The following is a 21995-nucleotide window of genomic DNA, read 5'->3' as shown; positions in this document are numbered from 1 at the left end:
TCGTGTTCATTGCACAGGTGTTTATAGTTGAGCTAATGAGGTGTGCAGAGATCAAAGGTTTCCATTGTTCTGAATGAGAGATAAACCTGTTACATGTGAACGTTTTGTCGAAGAACCGTAAAAGATATCTGTGAAATTTCAAAACGTGAAGCATGTCAAGGAAGTTGAGTATCTGAAGTGTAATTTTTGTGTACTTTCGGGTTAATAATGTGGCCTTTTTGGCAGTTTAACTAAAGGTGTGCGGCTGCTGCTGTGAGGAAATATCTGCCTGAAAATACAATGGGCTTTAATGGAGACATGTTGAACGTTTTTGTCACTTCATGCCCTCAAGAGGCATTTTGCTTAATTATTTGTCATTTTTCAAGCTACGAGATGTTTTCCTACGTTTGTCATGAAAAATTATGTCTCAAGAATGTAGGGTTTGGGAATTATGGCAGTTTTAAAAAAAATATGAAGGCAAATTTCAAGAATTCCCACACTCTAGCTGTGACATCACGCACTCTAGTTAATGTTAAAATCTGAAGAAAACCTCTTTAACAAGGTCTGAACAATGTTTAATATCTCTAAAAGTAAGAATCAGATTTAAAAGTGGTGTTACACGAATAATGTCAGAAAGATGTGTAACATTTTAAAGTTGGAATGAGGTTTCTGAGTGAAAGTATGAATGAACAGTTAGCAGTTGAAGTTGCATGAAGATTTGTTGAAGTCTGAAGAATATCTCCATTGACTTCAATGTTAAAAATGTGATGAATTATGGGATGTATCTCTGGAAGTATGAAAGTTATGAATGATAAAAGTAATAGCAGTCGATTCCCGACCGAGCTGAACGTTTTGATGTTCGAACGGAGTTTCTGCGATGTTGAATGTGGGAGGAGAAGACGGTCAAAATAATTGGACGGAATAATAATAACTCGTTTGTCCGTAGCATAACATATAGTTGGAATGCTGTATCAGCATTCCCACTAAAATATTCAGAAAATTGCAAGTTGTTATCAGGAAGGAGAGCTCAACTATGCAGCAGTGAGTTCTCTGCAGCCAGAGGTGAGGCGTTGAAAAGTGTTACTGCAGAAGGCAGGAATGGTTTCCTTTCCCTCTCTGTGTGACAGCGGAACAGTCGGTTGGAGAAGGAGCTCCTGCCTGTCCAGCTGCAGGTGGAGAGGGTGGGCGGGGTTATCCAAGATGGACAACCGTTTGTTAAGGGTCCTGCTCTCCACCACAACTTCAGAACTGTCCAGTTTCACACCGACGATAGAGCCAGCTTTCCTGATCAGTTTATTGAGTCTGCTGGTGTCACCGGCTCTGATGCTGCCCCCCCCCCCCCCCCCCCCGCAGACCGCAGCAAAGAAGAGTGCACTGGCCACAACAGACTGGTAGAAGATCTCCAACATCTTGCTGCACACGTGGAAGGATCTCAGCTTCCTCAGAAAATAGAGTCGGCTCCTCCCCTTCTTGTACATAACGTCAGTGTTGATCTTCCACTTCAGTCCGTTGTCTAAGTGCAGTCCCAGGTACTTACTCTGTGTACTGGATTATTCACACGCTTTTAAAAGACCTTTTGAGTTTGACAGTTCCTGTGGACTTGAACATTTCTCCAGTTATTTTAGTTTGTGCTACTGTTGGGGACAGAGTTATTTCAAAACAAGGATTTTTTATTTGAAGTTGGGACTTGTGGTCTTTGGGAGTCACTCCAGTTAGACAGAAGTGAACACTGTTCAAAAGGAAGCTGAGCACCCATGAGTTTAGTGTGGCTGTTATACATTTAGATTTACTGTGTGTGTGTGTGTGTGTGTGTGTGTGTGTGTGTGTGTGTGTGTGTGTGTGTGTGTGTGTGTGTGTGTGTGTGTGTGTTGTGTGTGTGTGTGTGTGTGTGTGTGTGTGTGTGTTGTGTGTGTGTGTGTGTGTGTGTGTGTGTGTGTGTGTGTGTGTGTGTGTGTGTGTGTGTGTGTGTGTGTGTGTGTGTGTGTGTGTGTGTGTGTGTGTGTGTGTGTGTGTGTGTGTTGTGTGTGTGTGTGTGTGTGTGTGTGTGTGTGTGTGTGTGTGTGTGTGTGTGTGTGTTCAGTGAAGTGTAGCTTCCAGCTGCAGCAGTCAGCTCAGTTCCTGTTCAGTCTGACTGAGGGAGGTTTTTGTACGACACTTTTTCACTGTGTGAACACAAACTGACTGTTGATGACATGGAAACTCTGACAGTAGTAAACTGCTGCATCATCAGTCTGGACTCCACTGATGGTCAGAGTGAAGTCAGAGTTTGATCCACTGCCTGTAAAACGCTCTGAAATCCCTGATACTCGAGTGCTAGTAGTGTGCATAAGCCGTTTAGGAGTTCCTCCATCTCTCTGTTGGTACCAGGCTAAATATATCCCACCATGAACCTTCTGACTGGTCGTACATGTGATGGAGACGGAGCGTCCCGGAGCAGAGCTCACTGCTCCAGACTGAGTCACTGTGACCTGGCCTCTGGACTCTGAGGATACAGAGACAAAGATATAAAGCAGCGTCATGGTTTTGTCCGCTTCATTTCAGAGGGACGGATGTTCACAGAGGAGAGGAGTTTGATTCTCTGGACTTTACCTGTGAAGCAGCAGCAGAGGAGAGTCCAGATGAGGACGCAGATCAAAGTCATGTTCTTGATGAGGAGGATTTCTGTGTCTTCTGTTGTCATGAAGGACAGCTGTCAGTCATCCAGTGCTCAACTCTCAGGACTATAAAGTGTCCCAGAGCACTGGAGCATGGTGCTGCTGATGCAAAGTGTCTCTCTATGGAAATGCTCTGACTCCAACAGGGACCTGGATTACTCTGATGATGCTGTTTATCAATGGATCCATCTCTCTGTCAGAGGATTGATCAGGAATGGGTCAGCGCTCACTTGTATGAGGCTTTAAGTTCAATGGACACATTTTCTTGTAGTTCATTTTATTAAAAGCTCAAATTCATAACTCCTAATAATCAATACCACCTAGGAAAAACAAAATGGAGATTTATTATTGATCCTGATGGAAAAGCAAACATGTATTTATGGAAATGATGCACATTCGGAAGTGTAACATGAATAGCTTTTATTAGACGTTCATTGTTTCATTTAAGTAATCAATTACTTTGATGTTTAAAAGTTGATAAAATCGTGAAACTAAACATATTTTGTGAACAATTCGTATTCAAAAGAAGAATCTTCATTAAAACTGAAGAGCTAAGTAGATATTTGTTTTAAATGTTTAAAAGGTTCAATAGAGAAACAGTCGATACTTTTCCATAGTGTGTGAATCTGTTTCAAACATTTGAAGCAGTAATTATATCAAGTGGGTAAACTGTGGATGTGTTTGGTGAGTTTGTTTGTGTCAAAGTCAGAGAGCCGTGTCTCTCTACAGTGAGAGGTTTTTGTACGGCGGCTCAATGACTTTGTATCACTGTGGTACACGTTCGGTGGAGGAACCAGACTGGATGTTGGAAGTAAGTCAAATGTTAATTCATAAGAGCAATTTCTCTTCTGTTGTACTTATTATTCAGCGTACGGAGAAATAGTTACCTCTCCATGTCATTGTATACATACTTATCAAATATTCTGAACTAAGAGGCTAACTTTACTCCAGCAAAAGACCTTTAATTGTTTTTATGGAACATTGAACACAGAATAATTCATTATTTCCACCTTTAATGGTGAAGTAGCTTCTCGAGGGCTGGTAGGTTTAGTTCAGTGAGTCAAAGTCAGAGAGCCGTGTCTCTCTACAGTGAGAGGTTTTTGTACGGCGGCTCAATGACTTTGTATCACTGTGGTGGACTTTTGGTGGAGGAACCAGACTGGATGTTGGAAGTAAGTTTCTGCACAAAAACTAAATATGATGTTAAGAGACGTTTTAAATTCTGTGTTAGAGTGTTTGAGAGATAGATTTATATTATTTTAATTGTAATGTTTAGATAGTATTAGTATTCATGTCTTTATTTCTCTTCATCATTGAGACCAAGTCAGAGCAGCTTTTCTTGAAATGTCTTTATACATTCCCAACATGCTGTCATTTAAACAGCTTCAAATGTGAAATGATGAAATTTATCATTTTTCATTAATTTATTTGAAATCGTCTATCTCGGTTCTCCTCTCTGTTCTCAAATAAATTACAGATACAGTTTTTAAATACAGATGAACGGAGTAAAGATAACGATGGATATTAAAAAAAGTGTTGAATTCTTTCAGACATTATTTTAAAGTTTGTAAAACTGGGTAGTGATTGAGATTCACATTAAGCACAGCTGATTGCTCCGTTTCCTGTATTTGTTCATTTATCCACTAAATAATTTAATAATGTTTGTAGAGTTCAGGTTTTGGATGATTTTGATAACTACTACTTAAAATATGTCCTAATGTTGTACTTCTATTGTAGTCTGACATATTTCAGGTGACTCTGTAGGAAGTGTCTCTGTGCTGATTTGCATGAGAGGCTTCTTAAAGGGAAGTGAAACAATGTGTGAGTGAGAGACTGATGGAGCAGAACCAACATCTGACAGAAACTCCTTAAAGGACAAGCGCTCTCACAGTAAAGGTGTCCCAGTGTCTGCTGGTTGATTGACAGCTGTGTGCTCCCTGTCCTCTAATCTGATTGGTGTCTCCTAGGTGATGTCCGTCCCACCCTGACGGTGCTGGCCCCCTCCACAGAAGAGCTGCAGCAGGGGAAGGCCACGCTCATGTGCCTGGCCAACAAGGGCTTCCCCTCAGACTGGAGTCTGGCCTGGAAGGTGGACGGCAGCAGCAGCTGGGAGGAGAGCAGGAGCCCCGGGGTGCTGGAGAAGGACGCCCACTACAGCTGGAGCAGCACCCTGAGGTTCTCTGCAGATCAGTGGAGGAAGGTGGGCTCTGTGACCTGTGAGGCCACCCAGGGCTCCCAGACTGCGCTCTCAGAGACACTGAGGAGAGACCAGTGTTCCCAGTCCTGAGCTGACTCACTGGGACTCTGCTTTCTCTCTCACACTGCTCTCAGTCTGCTCTCTGGCTCTCAGGACATGTTTTAACATCAACCTGTTTCTGCTTGTGTCGATGGTTTCAACATTTTAAAACAATAAAGATGAATGTGTGTATTATAAAATGTGTTTTGATTCCCTTTCTCTGAGATATTATATATAAAAGGAACCTTATTCACATTCATTCACAAAAGTCACAACATTAACAAGTCAATATTTCACATATTACTTTTTAATGATATTAAGGGTTTGGATATACTTCTGGATTCCTCCTAGTTTTATTTTTGTTAATCAAGATTTGTACCAGTATCAACATTTCAATGGTAAACCACAAAGCTCTCTCTTATCACTGATGTTTAAGTAAATCCATGTGTGATGTTCGTGTGTTGTGAACCTTTACTTTAATCAAACATTCTTAATTAGAATAAGAAATCCAGGATAAGAAATAAAAAGCAGGATATCATCTGCATAAAGGGTAACACTTTATATTAAGGTACACAAATTAACCAGTTGTTAATTAACATGCATATTAGCAGTATATTGGCTCTTTGTTAGTCATTATAAAACACTTATTAATGCCTTATTCTCAGTGGTCAGTCAATATTCTCAATATTCTGAGCATGCGCAGTGTAGTTTTTACAGTCACCGTTCACTTAGACAGTGAGAGGGAGGGGCATGATCAGGTTTTGTCCCACATGGCTCTAAACAGCTCAATAGCATAGACTGTATATATAAAGCTCAATAGGCACACACTGTACACACTAATTAGAAGAACACAGACTAAAACAGCAATGTACAGACGAATCAGATGATTAAACTTGATCTTAAAATATATTTTATATATTTCATGAAACTAAACATATTTTGTGAACAATTCATATTCAAAAGAAGAATCTTCATTAAAACTGAAGAGATAAGTAGATATTTGTTTTAAATGTTTAAAAGGTTCAATAGAGAAACAGTAGATACTTTTCCATAGTGTGAGAATCTGTTTCAAACATTTGAAGCCATTTGAAAATCCATCAACTACCAAAGAGGCAATTGAAAGTGCAATAGGAAAGTATTCATTTAGGTCAGTGTATTGTAGAATCCATTTTGTTTCTGTTTTAATGACATTAAATATCTGCTTAATGTCAAGAAAAAGCATTTATTTGTAACCGAACATGGTGAATGATTACAGAACTGAAAATAAAAAAAACATTTACAACACCTGTGAAAACACTAATGTCCTTACAACACTATTTAGCCTTTTTCAATGTTGGCTTTACATGGTTCCTAATGTATTGCTTTCAGTTTCATTCATGTTCCAGTCTGGGAACAGCAGAACTAAGTCTTCTTAAACACCACCTGTCTGCCAGCATGAGAGCCCCACCCCCCCGCCTCACTACTATCCCTCCCTTGGGCCAGAGTGGATACCACACCCTATTTGAGATCAGGCCGGGGTTAGGACTTTGTTCTTGTCACGTAAAGCACAAATCCAATCTTAAATAAGTCAATGTAAGATATGCAAATGGTACTCTTGAATCATCTGATGTTGAGAAATAATGTAGTGATTAATCTAGCATTTAACTAGATTGCCATAACTGGTCTGTTCAGAGAACAGATATATACATGTTAAACACCACTGCCTCCAAGTGACTGAATTGAGCAATAGCATCTCTGTGAAAACATGTTTGATTGAACTGAGCAAGTGAATACATACAACCCATCTAGGCAGATAGGTCATGTTTAACAGTGTATTTATTGACGAGAGGAAAGCATAGGTTCAGGTTCAGTCAATGAACAACTTTATTTTCTTGACATTAATAAAACAGATCAATAAAGCTTTAATACTCCTCTCCTTCCTCATCCTCATCTTCCAGGCTATCAGCTCCAACCTCCTCGTAATCTTTCTCCAGAGCGGCCATGTCCTCTCTGGCCTCAGAGAACTCTCCCTCCTCCATACCCTCACCCACATACCAGTGCACAAAGGCACGCTTAGCGTACATCAGATCAAACTTGTGGTCCAGCCGAGCCCAGGCCTCTGCAATAGCAGTGGTGTTGCTCAGCATGCACACAGCCCTCTGGACCTTGGCCAGGTCTCCACCAGGAACTACAGTGGGCGGCTGGTAGTTGATGCCCACCTTGAAACCAGTGGGGCACCAGTCCACAAACTGGATGGAGCGCTTGCTTTTGATGGTGGCAATGGCAGCGTTCACATCTTTGGGAACGACATCACCACGATACAAAAGGCAGCAGGCCATGTATTTACCGTGGCGTGGGTCGCATTTCACCAACTGATTGGCTGGCTCGAAGCAGGAATTAGTGATTTCTGCCACCGAGAGCTGCTCATGGTAAGCTTTCTCTGCAGAAATAACAGGGGCATAGGTGGCCAGAGGGAAGTGGATACGGGGGTAGGGCACCAAGTTGGTCTGGAACTCTGTCAGATCAACATTGAGGGCACCATCAAAACGAAGGGAGGCAGTGATGGAGGACACAATTTGACTCATTAACCTGTTCAGGTTTGTGTAAGAGGGACGCTCGATATCCAGCTTTCTACAGCAGATATCATAAATGGCCTCATTATCAACCATGAAGGCACAGTCAGAGTGCTCCAGGGTGGTGTGGGTGGTGAGGATGGCGTTGTAGGGCTCCACCACAGCGGTGGACACCTGGGGAGCCGGGTAGACGGAGAACTCCAGTTTGGACTTCTTGCCGTAGTCGACGGACAGACGCTCCATCAGCAGGGAGGTGAAACCAGAGCCGGTGCCCCCTCCGAAGCTGTGGAACACCAGGAAACCCTGAAGACCGGTGCACTGGTCGGACTGAAAGAAAGAGAGAAAATCATGAAATATTAATAAACGTATTTATATAATACAAAGACAGCAGTGCCAAGGGTTCACAGCTAAGGATAAAAAAGTGTATTAGTGCACAGCATGTAAACATATAGATTCAATGAAAACAGATCAGAGATAAGAGGGTGCCATACCATGGAGGGCTTTGAATGCGATCAGGAGGATCTTAAACTGAATTCTGCAGGGTGGAGGAAGCCGATGCAAGTGGGCCAGAATCAGGGAAATATTCTCACTTTGAAAGAGTGATACCAGATTGTTATGTCTTGTGTTTGTTTAAAACACTGTACAGCTCTACATTTTAAAACATATACTTCACATATTTATTATTAGTTATGACACTTAGCTTTTGCAATACTTATGTTTGCCATCCACCACAATATGATTGCATACTCCTTGTATGTAAAAACCTACTTAGCAATAAACTGATTCATTTCCATTTAATACTCTTCAGAAAAATGGACTTCTGTTCTAAATGTACTGACCAGCTTTCGGATTCTGTCCATCACCAGGTCGATGACCTCCTTGCCGATGGTGTAGTGTCCTCGGGCGTAGTTGTTGGCAGCATCCTCCTTGCCAGTGATCAGCTGCTCAGGGTGGAACAGCTGGCGGTAAGTCCCCTTGCGCACCTCATCTAAGGGTAATGAGCATTAGATTATTGAAGGTTTTGAATGACAGAGGGGGAAAAGGCATTTATGATACTTTTATCATTTATAATGAATGAGAATTTACCGATGACAGTGGGCTCCAGGTCAACAAACACTGCTCTGGGGACGTGCTTTCCAGCTCCAGTCTCCATGAAGAAGGTGCTTAAGGAATCGTCCCCTCCTCCTCCTGAGATGTTCTGGTCACCAGGCTTCCTGCCGTCCGGCTGGATCCCATGTTCCAGGCAGTAAAGCTCCCAGCAGGAATTGCCAATCTGCACACCAGCCTGACCAACGTGGATTGAGATGCACTCGCGCTGTAATAAGAAAAAAAGGTTGTTAAGAAACTATCATAAAAAAGGAAGCCTAGTGGCTGATTCTTGTGCAAAAACAGTGTAACATACATTCTAGTGGCATATCACCACATGTGGGAGGACTGCTCTAGAGAAAAAGGCTATTTTAATAAGAACCAAACATCATATCATGATTTAAGTCACCTGACGCACACATTTGTCATCTGAACAGAAAGAGGCTAAATACTGTTTATACGTGTAAGACCGAAAGCTCAATGACGCAGTTGTTGGCAGACAGGTGGCACGATTGGACGTGAATGTGGGCCAGGGTTAAGAGAGGAGACTACGCATTTACATTTTCTGCAACTGTGTCACACGGATTGCGCCACTGCCACACCCCTTTAGGAGACTAGTGGCGTGGCAGGCCAGCACGTAAACACACATAATAATCATCTAATTCGACCTAAATAAAAGTACAAATTGGAACACAAAGTCCTTATCTTGTTTTTCGTAATACAATAATTACTCCAGGTTACGCCGGAAAAATGCGTTTGCAAAGCACGTCAATAAATAAAATCCTCTTGACCCAGTCTATGTAATGAAAGAAAATATTTTTGATGTAATAATTTCAGACGTAGCCTACGTTGTAAAAACGCCCTGGTTTACTGAAATTCGGAAAAAATCTGTGTTCATATCATGTTTTAAATATGAAACCATTAAACCTGGCCACTAATGAGACAGGAAGTATATTTATTTCCAACAATTCGCACCGATTGTAAATGCATCACTTCAACATCTTGACTGTGCCGTCGAGTTACACTTAATTTACCAACACCACAGTTAAAACGACTTATTAATGACGAAGCTTGATTTAACAGCTTCCACCGCAACATTTTTGTTTCACTATAAAAATGATGCGTCTTCTTTAAAAGAGTAAGCGGTTAAAAAACGTTAAGCTGGTTACGTTTTCGCATGATGACACACATTCGGAGCGCTGCATTTGGTTAAACACACATCCTCTAAGTGGAGAAAACCTGTACTATCGTACTCACCATTTTTCTGAAGATGTGAAGACAGAGGGTTTCGATAACGAAGAAGAAAAGGCAAAGTTATCTCTCACGGCAGGGCCTGTATGAGTCCAGGGTAAGAAGTAATAGGTGTATTTTTTTCTAGGCGGGGCTATTTATCGCAATTGCTGCGGAATCTGATTGGATGAAAAGACAAGTGGGTCCCCTTCTGATTGGTTGAATTCTTTAGAATTTTTTTTAAAGAAACTTTATTGAGCACATGGAAAACAAGAACACTGGCTAACAAAATTTCTGTTCAAAGCGAATCACCCCACCTAAGAACGTCAGTCCCATGGATGTACTGGGAAAACGTGGTTATTGCTGAACTATAATAAATAGTCGTCGTAGAATAATACAACACATGCATATTACTATACAAGAACGTTTAGCAAATAAGATAATAAGAAAAAAAGATTGGCATATTCCGACTTTTGACGTTCATATTTGAATTACGATAAATATATATGTATATTTAAGCATGGGCGTAGGAAGCATCCTCAATGTGGGTGGGACAATTTGACAGGGGGTGTGGGCAGGGCCGGCCCTTGTCTTTTGGGGGCCCTAAGCGAGCTTTGGCTTGGGGGCCCCCCTCACTCTCGTGCGTTCTCACTTCACACAACATGGAACCAACTTTTGTCTTATGATGTTAGCATAAGCACACATATTGTATAAATAAGCATGTAAACACCGTGGACCTAACATCCTCTAGGGGGGTCCTCACCTCCTCTAGGGGGGTCCGGGGGCATGCTCCCCCGCAAAGATTTTTTTTTAAATATTGAAGTTAAAAGCATCAATCTGGTGCACTTTGAGAGCAAAATTAAGAGATCTATGGATACATCTCTCAACACCCATATGAAACAGAACTGTAAACAGATATTTCTGTATGGATATTTTACAAATCACTCCCCTTTTAAACTGTATTATTGTTTTGTCATAAAGTATTTCATAACTGTTTTTCATTTATTCTCTCTGGCTGTCCATCTCATAATGTTCACATAGAAACTAGTTGTCAATAGGAATATCAATCAGAAGAATTATAATTTCAAGCAAAAATCCGTCACAAAAAGAGGTTGCACATTTAAATTCAGGTGTTGTTATGGCAACGTCAGTGGCCAAACAGTCACATTTACTGCTGCAAATATGTTTAAACATGCTGTCGACACGTAAAGCAGTGGCAACTATTCCACCATTTCAGCTGACTTTTTCTCAGAAATACTGTCACATAACATCCATATATTTCAGTGCTAGGTTGATGCTTAGCTAAGCTAACTATGAAACACTTTAACTGACAGGACTCCGGATCAACTGTGGACTGTAAGGCAGAGTCCTGCACGGGTCTGATTTTCTAGACCCGCTCCCGCCCCGCGACGTGCAATACCGAACCCGCCCCGCTACCCGCACATATTGCCAATTAGTTCCGCAACCCGACCCGACCCGTCGGCACAAGATCCGCAACCCGACCCGAACCCGCATATATATGAGCAGTGAAAACGTGCAATTATTAACACACGCAGTTGCATATTTGTCTCAAAAAGCGTGGGATGTTGGTTATTTTCTCCATCTAGGATGACACCAAAAGCCTCCCAGACGTTGGATTTCGCTCTTGAGGAAGTGTTATTGAAAATAAATATGTGTTATTGTATTCTCCGCTAGAGAGCTTCACCTCAGCCATTTCGAATGTGGCGCGCTCAGCAGCAGATTAATGCGCTGCAGAGGTTATGATTATGCGCGGTCCCGCGGGGGAGAGGTCTGAGGATTTAAACATTAAACTAAATTATTATTATTTTAATATATTTATTATGCAACACCCGCAACCCGACCCGCATCATCTTTATTTTACCCAGAATCGAACCCGGAAAAAAGCGTTTGAAAAAATACCACCCGTTAACAGTAACGGTGCGTCTACACAGCAGCGTTAAAACAATCTTGAAACGCTTCTGCCCATTCACTTTGAATGGGGTGACGTCACTTTCCCTCACTTTTCGCCGAAATGCATTGTGGGCAGGCGAGCGGAGATTTTCAGGATTTTCAGGATTCAAAGTTGAACAATGTTCAACTTTTGAGGCTGAGGTGGAAGCGTCAGCCAATCAAATCCCGTGTACGCAAATCTGACAGTTCAAGCTCTAGCCAATCAAACGGCGTGTATGCTGGGAGAGACATACCGCAGGTCATTTCCTCATATTCCAAAAAATTGAGGAGAAATTAGCGGTAGCGAATCAATCACCCGGTGCTTTATGACCAGACCTACCGGGATATAAACCGGAGGAGTCAGGCATGGAGGGAGGTGGCAGAGACAGTGGTATGTTTTTGCCTGTTTTGGGGAGTTTATATCCAGTTTACTTCGGGCTTTTTTGCTTCGTATGTCGCGGGCGGGAGATTCATGTGATTGGTTGTTCGCAAAAAATCCCCAAGCTTCAGATACGCCCACCTCCAAGATTTTTTTAACGCTGCTGTGTAGACGTACCGTAAGTCAACATTTTCCAGAGAGCTTTCTTTGAAATCACCAGGTAACGCGAAAAACGGCATCATCTGTCCTTTGACCCTCACATCGTACAAGGAAAGACTTCCAGAGAAAAACCCACAGTTAATATACACACATTCCTTCACATTTAAATTTAAATTTACATTAAAGTATTTCGTGAGGTCTTCTAACATGTTTTTAAATATAACTACGGTTGTAGTTGAAGAGTTTGTAAATTAACATGAACCGAAGCTGTTGCCTGTTGCAATATACATTCTATGGTTGCTACAGAGGATTGTGGGTAATGTAATGTCTTCGGCCATCCAAAACTCATAGAAAACTACTTGTTTCTCAGAATTGAAGGGGAAAACGTGACAAAAGCATTGTACACTAAAACCTATCAATGTCGTTTAATTAACAAGGATAATCTGGTGTTTTTGAGTTGATGAGTAGTGGAGATATCACTGTCAAATCAATCGACAGTAAGGGGAATACTTACTTCCGGGGGAACAATTCTCCGTTATCCAATGGGAATGGACACTCACATTGCCTTTAACAGCCGCCGACATACACAGATGCCGTGCTTCCATGAGCGTCAAATCCCGCCGCCGATGGGAATACATTGCAATCAGTTGAAAGCTATTTGCGTCCGTTTATGAAGCTGAAGGAGCCTAGGAGCGTCCTAACTGCACGCCTCGGGACCCTGACCAAGCGTCGCTCCTGGACGTTTATGGAGTGAGAGTGTGTTGCAGTGCATGATGGGTGCGTGCAGCAGAAGTCTCGTCTCTGATTGGCTGCAAATCGATTGCCCTGAAAATCCTTTGATGATCCAATCCTTGTATTATTTTAAGAATTGGTAACAGCACACCATAAAGATTAATTTAAAAGTAAAAAAATGGGGTGCAAACTATTTACATTGCAATTATAATTGTTTAATTCTTTCGATTTTATTTTCTTAATTTACAAAATGACAATGTAACTAGTTGATAAATAATAAAACAAACACTGAAGGCCTTCCAAAGACACAAGCAAAATATGTTATAAGACTTCTTTATTGTCAGTTTATTCTTTTAAATGGAGAATAGAGAACACTGATAACTAATGTTGGTGCACATTTATATAAATGTGATTATGATCAGGAATATCTGTACTTTGCAGTCCTGTCCCAAGTATAAGTTAAGTAGGTATTAATCAACGTGTACGTATAATTTACTATCATTTTTAGTCATGCATAGTACTGCCTTCCTGGTTGCTTTATTTTTGAGAAACCTATTCTGCACCTACCTGGGTTTTAAGAGAGTCCAATACCGCATGAGACTGTTCAGTCTCATAAAACATGCTCAATTTACTTTTTGAAAACACAAGCTCACAATAAAGTCAGATGGGAGATCTACAGAAGCAAAGTGTGATAGACAAAGATACATTCCTATAATAAACAAACAGAAAATAAATCTTTGTTGTTCTACGAGGCAGTTGAAGCCATAGCAAATGGATTAACAAGTGAATTTAGGTACTTAACCTTCAACTACCTGCTGCCTGAAATCCCTGTGACATCACTGTAGATTGTTGTAACCAACTAGCTATTTGGGACATTATCACAATACATATTTAAAGTGGACCTATCATGCTATATTTGAATAATATATTGTAGGGCCATACCTATATAAGGTATATTTATACGTTTTATTTTTCAAAATACCAAACAGATCATGCATTTTAGCCATGCCTCATTTCGCTCTATTTTGCACTCCTCCAGCCCTGTCTTTGCATGAGCTGCAGCTGACCACGCTCCCCTGCAAAGGAGGGGGCCGAGGCACGAGCGTCATGTTACCATGCTGTTACCATGCTGTTACCATGCTGTTACCATGCTGTTACCATGCCACGGCAGCCTCTCATTCCCCTGATAGGTGGAGAGTTGCCCATACAGGCGGAGCACCCCCGTTGCTGACGTCAGCACGTGTTCAAATCTGAATCAGTCTGTATCAAATCCGTTGCAGCCCCGTTTTTTTAGAGATTTGGGTATGGAGGAAAAGAGAGAGGGTTTTATTTTCTGACACTGCGTGAGTTCCCCGACGCACCGGGGACACATATGTATGTATAAAAGACATCACAAAGTGCATTTTGCATGATAGGTCCCCTTCATGCAAAATGCACTTTTGTACGTCTTTTATACATGAATATGTGTCCCCGGTGTTCCAGGGAACTCACCAATATATGTTTCACTTTATATCATGAACATTCATGAGATTAATGTCTATGGTGCTATGTTATGCTACATTCCATGCTGGCTAAATATACTATCTATGCTTGCTAGCTGTCCATGGTTAAAACGATGTAAACTGGATATAAACTCCCCAAACAGGCGAAAACCTACCAGTTTCACCCACTATCTCTGCCACCTCCCTCCATGCCTGGCTCCTCCGGTTTGTATCCCGGTAGGTGAACAGGGACTGATCGTACAAGACCGGGTGATTCCCTACCGCTATGATTAATTTCTCCTCCATTTTTTGGAATATGAGGAAATGACGTGCAGTGTGTCTCTCCCAGCATACATGCGGTTTGATTGGCTAGCGCTTGTACTGGCAGATTTGCATAAACGGGATTTGATTGGCTGACGCTTCCACCGAAGCTTCAAAAGTTGAACATTTCTCAACTTTTGCAGCGAGCCACGCCAGCAAAGCTCCGCTTCGCTTCCCACAATGCAGTTCGGCGAAAAGTGACGTCACCCCATTCAAGTGAATGGTGAAGCTTTCAACGCACGCCGCTGTGTGGACGGGCCGTTAGTGAATTCAGAGCCATTATTACCAGCTGCTAAAGCGACGCTGGTATTGTTTTCACCTTGTGAGTCTGCATGTGTGTCATCATGGCAATGTGTTCCTGAAGACACACAGAGGTGGTTTTGAGTGTTTAAATGCGACAGATTTTGTCATCGCGATATAATCACAACCGTGCAAGTTTCCTTCTCATCTTTTTGGCAGGTTCCATACAATATTTGAACTGGTTAAGTGAAGAGCAGAAGCCACTTGTCAAATTTTACACAATAAAAAAAGAAAATCACAATAGTAACCAAAGTATTTGTACAATACAAATACCATACCTAACAGACAGTGGCGAGCCGTGAGCTTTATACCTAGGCCCTCTGACCCCCACCAATTCCCTCGAAAAAAAGAAAAAAAAATAGTTATTACGTCACAGCGTATACTTCAGCGGAATATCAAAACAACGGCCCAGGGTGCAAAACGCATCAATGACAGCGACCCTCTACCACACAAAACAACACCTGTGAACCCAATTTGTGTTCTTTGACATTGAAAATGATATTGCATTGTGTTTGTTACTTTCGTTGCAGTTGTATGTCTTAAGTGTAATTTGGCATGCTTTTATTTTGAAGGCGAGTTCACGCTGTTGACAGGAAGTTGTTGTTGCTATGGAAACAAGAAAAGTTTCACAGCGGGCGGAACTTGTCATAAAGTCCGCGATAATAAAACCCACCCATTTAGAGGGAAGATATGATTGGTCAATTGTACTGTCATTTGACATTACTCTCTCGTTCAGTTACTATAGCGGGCCCTCTGTGAATCGCAGAGAGGGCCAGACGAGCTTCTTTCATGCCCTTCACATTCAACAGAGACTGAACAGGCAGATTCGAAGGATTTATTTATTTGGAAATGTTATTTTAAATACAATTAAATCAAGTTTCTTTTCGGTAAAACTAATGAAAAATATAACAAAAATAATATTAAAAAAATATATATTTAAAAAAATATATATATTTTTTAAATGTTTTTAAATATTATTTTTTAGAATATCTTAGGCCCTCACAGAGGGCCTAGAGGGCCCTGACGGCCCGCCACTGCTAACAGATCTTCCCGCAGGGTTCTCTAGATATAAAACACTGCATGAAATGAGCAAGAAACACAGAAAAGAAACTCTCTGCCTCTACTACTTTGTACCCTCTCACAGAACTATCCACAGTTCAAAGGCTGTTAATTTTGGTCAAACAACAATTTGCCTATATAGTGCAACTACAAGGCTATATACTGTATTTGAATGACGAAAGATGACACTCAACTTAAAATGTTCCTTTGTATAGTATTTCTTCACCCTATGTGCTCGTCTTAACTGTCTGAACTTGTCCAGGCATGTTAAGTGGGAGTGGACTTGAAATCCTTAGCTCAAGGTGTAGAAAAATTAAGTTATCAAGCCAATTGCATTACTTACTACAACTTGAATTTAGTTTTAAGTCAATTAACGCAGAAATCCAAGTTTAAATTACACACAATATTAAGTTGAATAATTACCAACATTATTACGTCAACACAACTTATAAATTAATGTTTGCAACTTAAAATGTTTATCTAAATCAATTAATTCAAATTTGTATCTTGCAACCATGCATTTAATTAAGTGGTGGTAAAAGGTCCCCTGAATGACTTTTTAGAGTGTAGCATTAGCTTAAGCTCATTTCCAGACCTGTTTGCTGTATGAACTCAAAGCCTCAGCTCTGCTCAGACAGGAAGTGCCACTCAGGGCCACAGCCAGGCACAATATTAAAGTGGCATTTAAAAATATTTAGCCTTCTTTAAATATAATTTGACTCTAATAACAAAATAAGCAGCATGGTAGCAGTTTTATTATATTAATAAATGTATGATGTGACAGTAATGGAGATGGACACATTGTGTTTTTAATGGTTTTCTATTGAATTTATTTAGGATCTTACACATGTACACAATTGTGATGTTAACAAGAACCATCAAGCTCCAGATGATAATACTGCAAAAAGGCATATGATTAGTTAAGTTTAGCCTAAATGCGTTGTTACTATTAGTTTAATAACCAACAAGCAGCTGAAATACAAACGTTAATTTTAAAAGTGACTTTCAGCAGGCAGGGATCAGTAAGACAGCCTTAATGATGAATGATCAAACTACTCTTGTTCAGTCTTAAAATATCTCTATTAAACTTTATACTATTAAAAATCTCAGTCAAATCTTTGGAAATGTTCTGAAATGGTGGCGTTGACAGGAAACCGAGAGCTCGTTGGCTCTTGCTAAACTAAATGAAAAGCTTTCAGATGTACTTTAAAACTGAAGGCTGTTTTTATCTGTGAATCAACAAGCTCACACTGCAGACCAGTCAGACTTGTTCACCCTCATGTTTTATAGGGAAATACATTTAAATGCTGGTTACCATGGTTACAACCGGTTTGTTGGCCCCAACAAAAGAGATGCACACCAAACTGAGAAATTATAAACTACATTTGGTCAAAGTTATTTACAAATGAAAGGTACAATCATGCATGGAAGCTGGAATTAGTGACTTCAACGTAAGAAACAAACTACCGACTAAAACCCCAATATTAATAGAACTGATTTTATAGACTTGAAAATGATAGTATTGATTCCTCTAAGAAAGTAAACTCCGCTCCACACCGCACCAAGGTCTTCTGGAATCTGACGTCTAGCGCTCCGTCTTTTAACCTCTTTCTCTCTCTTGATCCTCTTTAGTCTTGATAGTGCTTAACATCGGTCTGTACTACTGTCATATTGACCTCTGAAATGTCCCAATTGACCAATCACAATCCAGCATTCAACTAAGCCGTATTTAGCCTTCTTTAATTATAGTGTGACTCTAATAGCAAAATAAGCAGCATGGTAGCAGTTTTATTATATGAATAAATGTATGATGTGACAGAAATGGAGATGGACACATTGTGTTTTTAATGGTTTTCCATTGAATTCATTTAGGATCTTACACATGTACACAATTGTGATGTAAACAAGAACCATCAAGCTCCAGTTGATATTACTGCAAAAAGGCATATGATTAAGTTAAGCCTAAATGCATTGTTACTATTAGTTGAATAACCAACAAGCAGCTGAAATACAAACATTAATTTTAAAAGTGACAGTAAGACAGCCTTAATGATGAGTGATCAAACTACTCTTGTTCAGTCTTAAAATATCTCTACAAAACTTTATACTATAAAAAACTGAGTCTAATTTTGGAAATGTTCTGAAATGGTGGCGTTGACAGGAAACCGAGAGCTCGTTGACTCTTGCTAAACTAAATGAAAAGCTTTCAGATGTACTTTAAAACTGAAGGCTGTTTATCTGTGAATCAACAAGCTCACACTGCAGACCAGTCGGACTCGTTCACCCACATGTTTTTATAGGGAAATACATTTAAATGCCGGTTACCATGGTTACAACCGGTATGTTGGCCCCAACAAAAGAGATGCACACCAAACTCAGAAATGATAAACTACATTTTGTTAAATATAGTTACCAATTAAAGGTACATTGAGGTACGAATGTTGGAATTAGTGACGTCATTGCAGTGTTAAATGTACGCAGCATGTTGACAGTGCAAAACAAAAGACAACAAATAAAACTAACTATCTTTGTCACGAGTCTGACACAATGGTGTTTAGGCATCCATTACATGACTGTCTGAAGTGCTTCACTCATACTGATGTTATCTCCTCTAACCTTCCTGTGTCACTGACAGTGACCCAGGCAGTTGTGCAGACCAACTGTAGACAGAGTGCAGAAGGGATTCACAGGGGCCACATGCAAGGTCGTTTAGGGGCAATAACCAGATAAATAGGCCTTTAACTCTGCCCCAGTCTCCAGCTGAACTAAATGAAACGTTTTCAGATGTACTTTAACACTGAATGCTCTTTTTATCTGTGAATCAACAAGCTCACACTGCAGACCAGTCGGACTTGTTCACCCACATGTTTTTATAGGGCGATACATTTAAATGCTGGATACCATGGTTACAACCGGCAGGGACTAAAAATCAGCCCGGGAATCTCGACCGGCCCACTTCGGTACCGCTAGTAAATTGTCAACGGGGTGCCTACATCGTCCGACCGGCCCACTTCGGTACTGGCCCATCAGGATTCGTCCGAACGTCCCGATGGCCAGTCCGCCACTGGTGGGGCCTCACTTCGCGGAGGGGGGCTCATCTTGCGGAGGAATCCTCAACTGAGCAAATGTGGCGCACCTATGCGTTTATACGGCGCAATTAGTGTGGCGCGGCAGGGTTTCGCCGCTGCGAGGCTCCAGTAGCAAATACAACAGCACGGTTTGTGCAGAATATCAGTATGAGAAAACGACACCCTCTGTCCTTAGACCCTCACATCGTACAAGGAAAAACTTCCGGAGAAAAACCCACATTTCAAAGGGAAAAATGGGAGAAACCTCAGGGAGAGCAACAGAGGAGGGATCCCTCTCCCAGGACGGACAGACGTGCAATAGATGCCGTGTGTAAATCAAAGAGATAATACATTTTACAGCGTAGGTAGACCGAATGTTTGGAAATGCATGTGTCTATAATAAGAAGATGAATCCACGAGGATGTCAACAATCCTGTGGGAGCCTTCAGGGAAGCAGCATGACGAGAACCAGGCAGGACCGCAGAGACAGGCCCAGCCACGACCCGAAGTCCACGACTTAATCCAGAACTCAGGATAGAGGATTCAGGGCACAGGACCACAGCAAGAGGATCAGCCTCGACTCAGGATCCCGGTGTCGATATAGACACAAAACAAGAACATTTGGGGGAGGCTGGGTTAATCGGAACATGAGAGTACACAGACACAGACAGACAGAAGGAAGAACAAGCACTCCCTTAGGATAGGTTGAGGGAAAAGGGTAGCAAGTAAGAGAGTAAGAAACAGAGGTGGAGAGGCACACGCAGGGAACAAGGTCCCCACTGGAGCCTTAGTTGGAATTGATGAGAGGTAGGGAGGAAGCTGTGGATATGGTCATAACACTCCCTGGCCTGGATAAGCCACTCTGCAAACCTGTTTCCCTCTAATAAAACCTCAAGAGGTCAGAGAGGGAAAAGGTTTTGGATAAAGAGAGGATAGAAAGAATCGATTACAGGAGTAGAGAATATGAGAAGTAGAGAGAGAAAAGATTTAGAAGAATGAGTAGGAGTAATAACCTTAGTTTTAAATATAAGATCCAAGTTTTTAGGATTTAAGTGAAAGAGCAAGAACCAAAATATAGGTGAAGAGCAGAGTTGGGTGTAACGCGTTACAAAGTAACGTTACTGTAATAATATGACTTTTGTCGGTAATGGAGTAGTGTAACGCGTTACTTTTATAATTCAGTAATCACACTACAGTTACTAACATTGCCCCGACACGCGTTACTTCGTTACTTTTATAAAATCAGTCATAATCACACTGACAGACAAGAGGGGTTTCCGCCGCAGGTTTATATGTACGTAATCTGCGCGATTTGCGCGTCCACATCTCCGCGTGCAGTGCTGCATAAACATGGCTGAGTCAGCGATAACTTTCGAGGGGTGGAGGTATGCCCATTATTTTGAGTTTGTCCGAAGAATAGACAGGAATGTGACGGTGAGGTGCAAACTGTGTCCAGGCCAGAAGCTGTTATCCACTGCTGCAAACACCACGTCAAACCTCAACAAACACCTGCAAAGAACACATGCTAAGGTGAAGCTAATAGCTAAGGACCCCCGAACCCAGAGTGAGGATGTTGTGAGTGCGCCGCCGCCGAAGCAGAGATGGACAGGCTTGTAGCATCCTTCATAGTAGAGGTAATGTTGCCCATTTGCACAGTGGAATCACCATCGCATCGTTCAGAGATATACTGCGCAAAATACAGATAGCAGGAGACAGAGGACAGCCATAGTCAGAGCTATCTGGATCAGTCTTATGCGACAATGGAAACTGAACTAAAGAGAACATTTGAAACTTTAGCAGTCTGCGTGATCTGCCTGTAGGGAGGGGCGGGCCGGCCCTGCGAGTAAAGTAACGAGTAAAGTAACGAGTAAAGTAACGAGTAAAGTAACGAGTTACTTTATGTAGAGAGTAACGAAGTAGTGTAATATATTACTTTTTTTTAAAGTAATATGTAATATGTAATATATTACTTTTTTTTAGTAACGACCCCATCTCTGGTGAAGAGGCACAGCGTATCTACGTCAATGCAGTCTTATTAGATTATTTATCAACTATAAGCTTTATCAAAAAGGAAGGTCTTAAGCGTACTCTTAAAACGGATAGGCTGTCGGCCGCCCGAACACAAACTGGAAGCTGATTCCACGAAAGTGGAGCTTGATAAGAAAAGGCTAGAAGGCCAGAGAGAAGAAGTGAATTTTACATTTTGATTTAAAAACCCCTAGGGTCTGGGCCGACCTCACATGGAGGGGCAGAGTGTTCCAGAGCCTGGGGCCAGCTGCTGCGAATGCTCGGTGCCCTCGGGTTTTGAGCCTGGTCTTAGGCACTATCACCAATCACAGAGCTTGAGGACTTTTGTTTCTCCGAATCGAAGGGGAAAAACACAAAAGCATTGTACACAATTTAAGCCAATCAATGTTGTGTAATTAACAGGTATAATCTGGTGTTTTGAGTTGATGAGTAATGCAGATATCACTGTGAAATCAATCGACATTAGAGAGAATGTTTACTTCCGGGTGTAAAATTCTCTAAAGCAACTACTATGAGCAGGACCGTCCCTCCCTACAGGCAGATCATGTAGACTGTGTGGGGCCTCACCTCGCGGAGGGAGCCTAGTCTTGCGGCAAATGCGGCGCAATTAGTGTGGCGCGGCACGGTTTTGCCGCTGCGAGGCTCCACTAGTGTGTGGTTTAGAAAATAATACAAAATTAGAAGGAAAAAACGATGAAACAATACAGATTTCAGTATTCTGAGCCCCTACTCTCCCCCTGACTGATGGCAACAAAGGTCAGACATTATACAATTAAAATAA

General features: G+C 41.4%; 1 protein-coding gene and 2 gene segments (V, D, J or C); 1 reads left to right on the top strand and 2 right to left on the bottom strand.

Moving 5' to 3' along the window:
• Positions 1 to 2120: 2120 nt before the first annotated feature.
• Positions 2121 to 2686, bottom strand: LOC117479820. The segment is given in 2 exon segments: positions 2121 to 2461; positions 2569 to 2686. Coding segments are annotated over 2 exon segments (414 nt in total).
• A 613-nt stretch (positions 2687 to 3299) lies between these two features.
• LOC117479766 lies at positions 3300 to 4995 on the top strand. The segment is given in 2 exon segments: positions 3300 to 3444; positions 4601 to 4995. A coding segment is annotated over 1 exon segment (249 nt).
• Positions 4996 to 6714: 1719 nt separating this feature from the next.
• On the bottom strand, positions 6715 to 9856 carry LOC117479837 (tubulin alpha-1B chain-like). Its single transcript, XM_034126928.1, has 4 exons — positions 9765 to 9856; positions 8508 to 8736; positions 8261 to 8409; positions 6715 to 7748 (listed from the first exon to the last, which is right to left on the bottom strand). The coding sequence occupies exons 1-4, from the start codon at positions 9765 to 9767 to the stop codon at positions 6771 to 6773; spliced, it is 1359 nt and encodes a 452-aa protein (XP_033982819.1). The 5' UTR covers positions 9768 to 9856; the 3' UTR covers positions 6715 to 6770.
• Between the last annotated feature and the right edge of the window lie 12139 nt (positions 9857 to 21995).

Source organism: Trematomus bernacchii, unplaced genomic scaffold, assembly GCF_902827165.1.
Source record: "Trematomus bernacchii unplaced genomic scaffold, fTreBer1.1, whole genome shotgun sequence".
Classification (NCBI taxonomy): Eukaryota; Metazoa; Chordata; class Actinopteri; order Perciformes; family Nototheniidae; genus Trematomus; species Trematomus bernacchii.
This window is presented reverse-complemented; position numbering and strand designations above follow the sequence as displayed.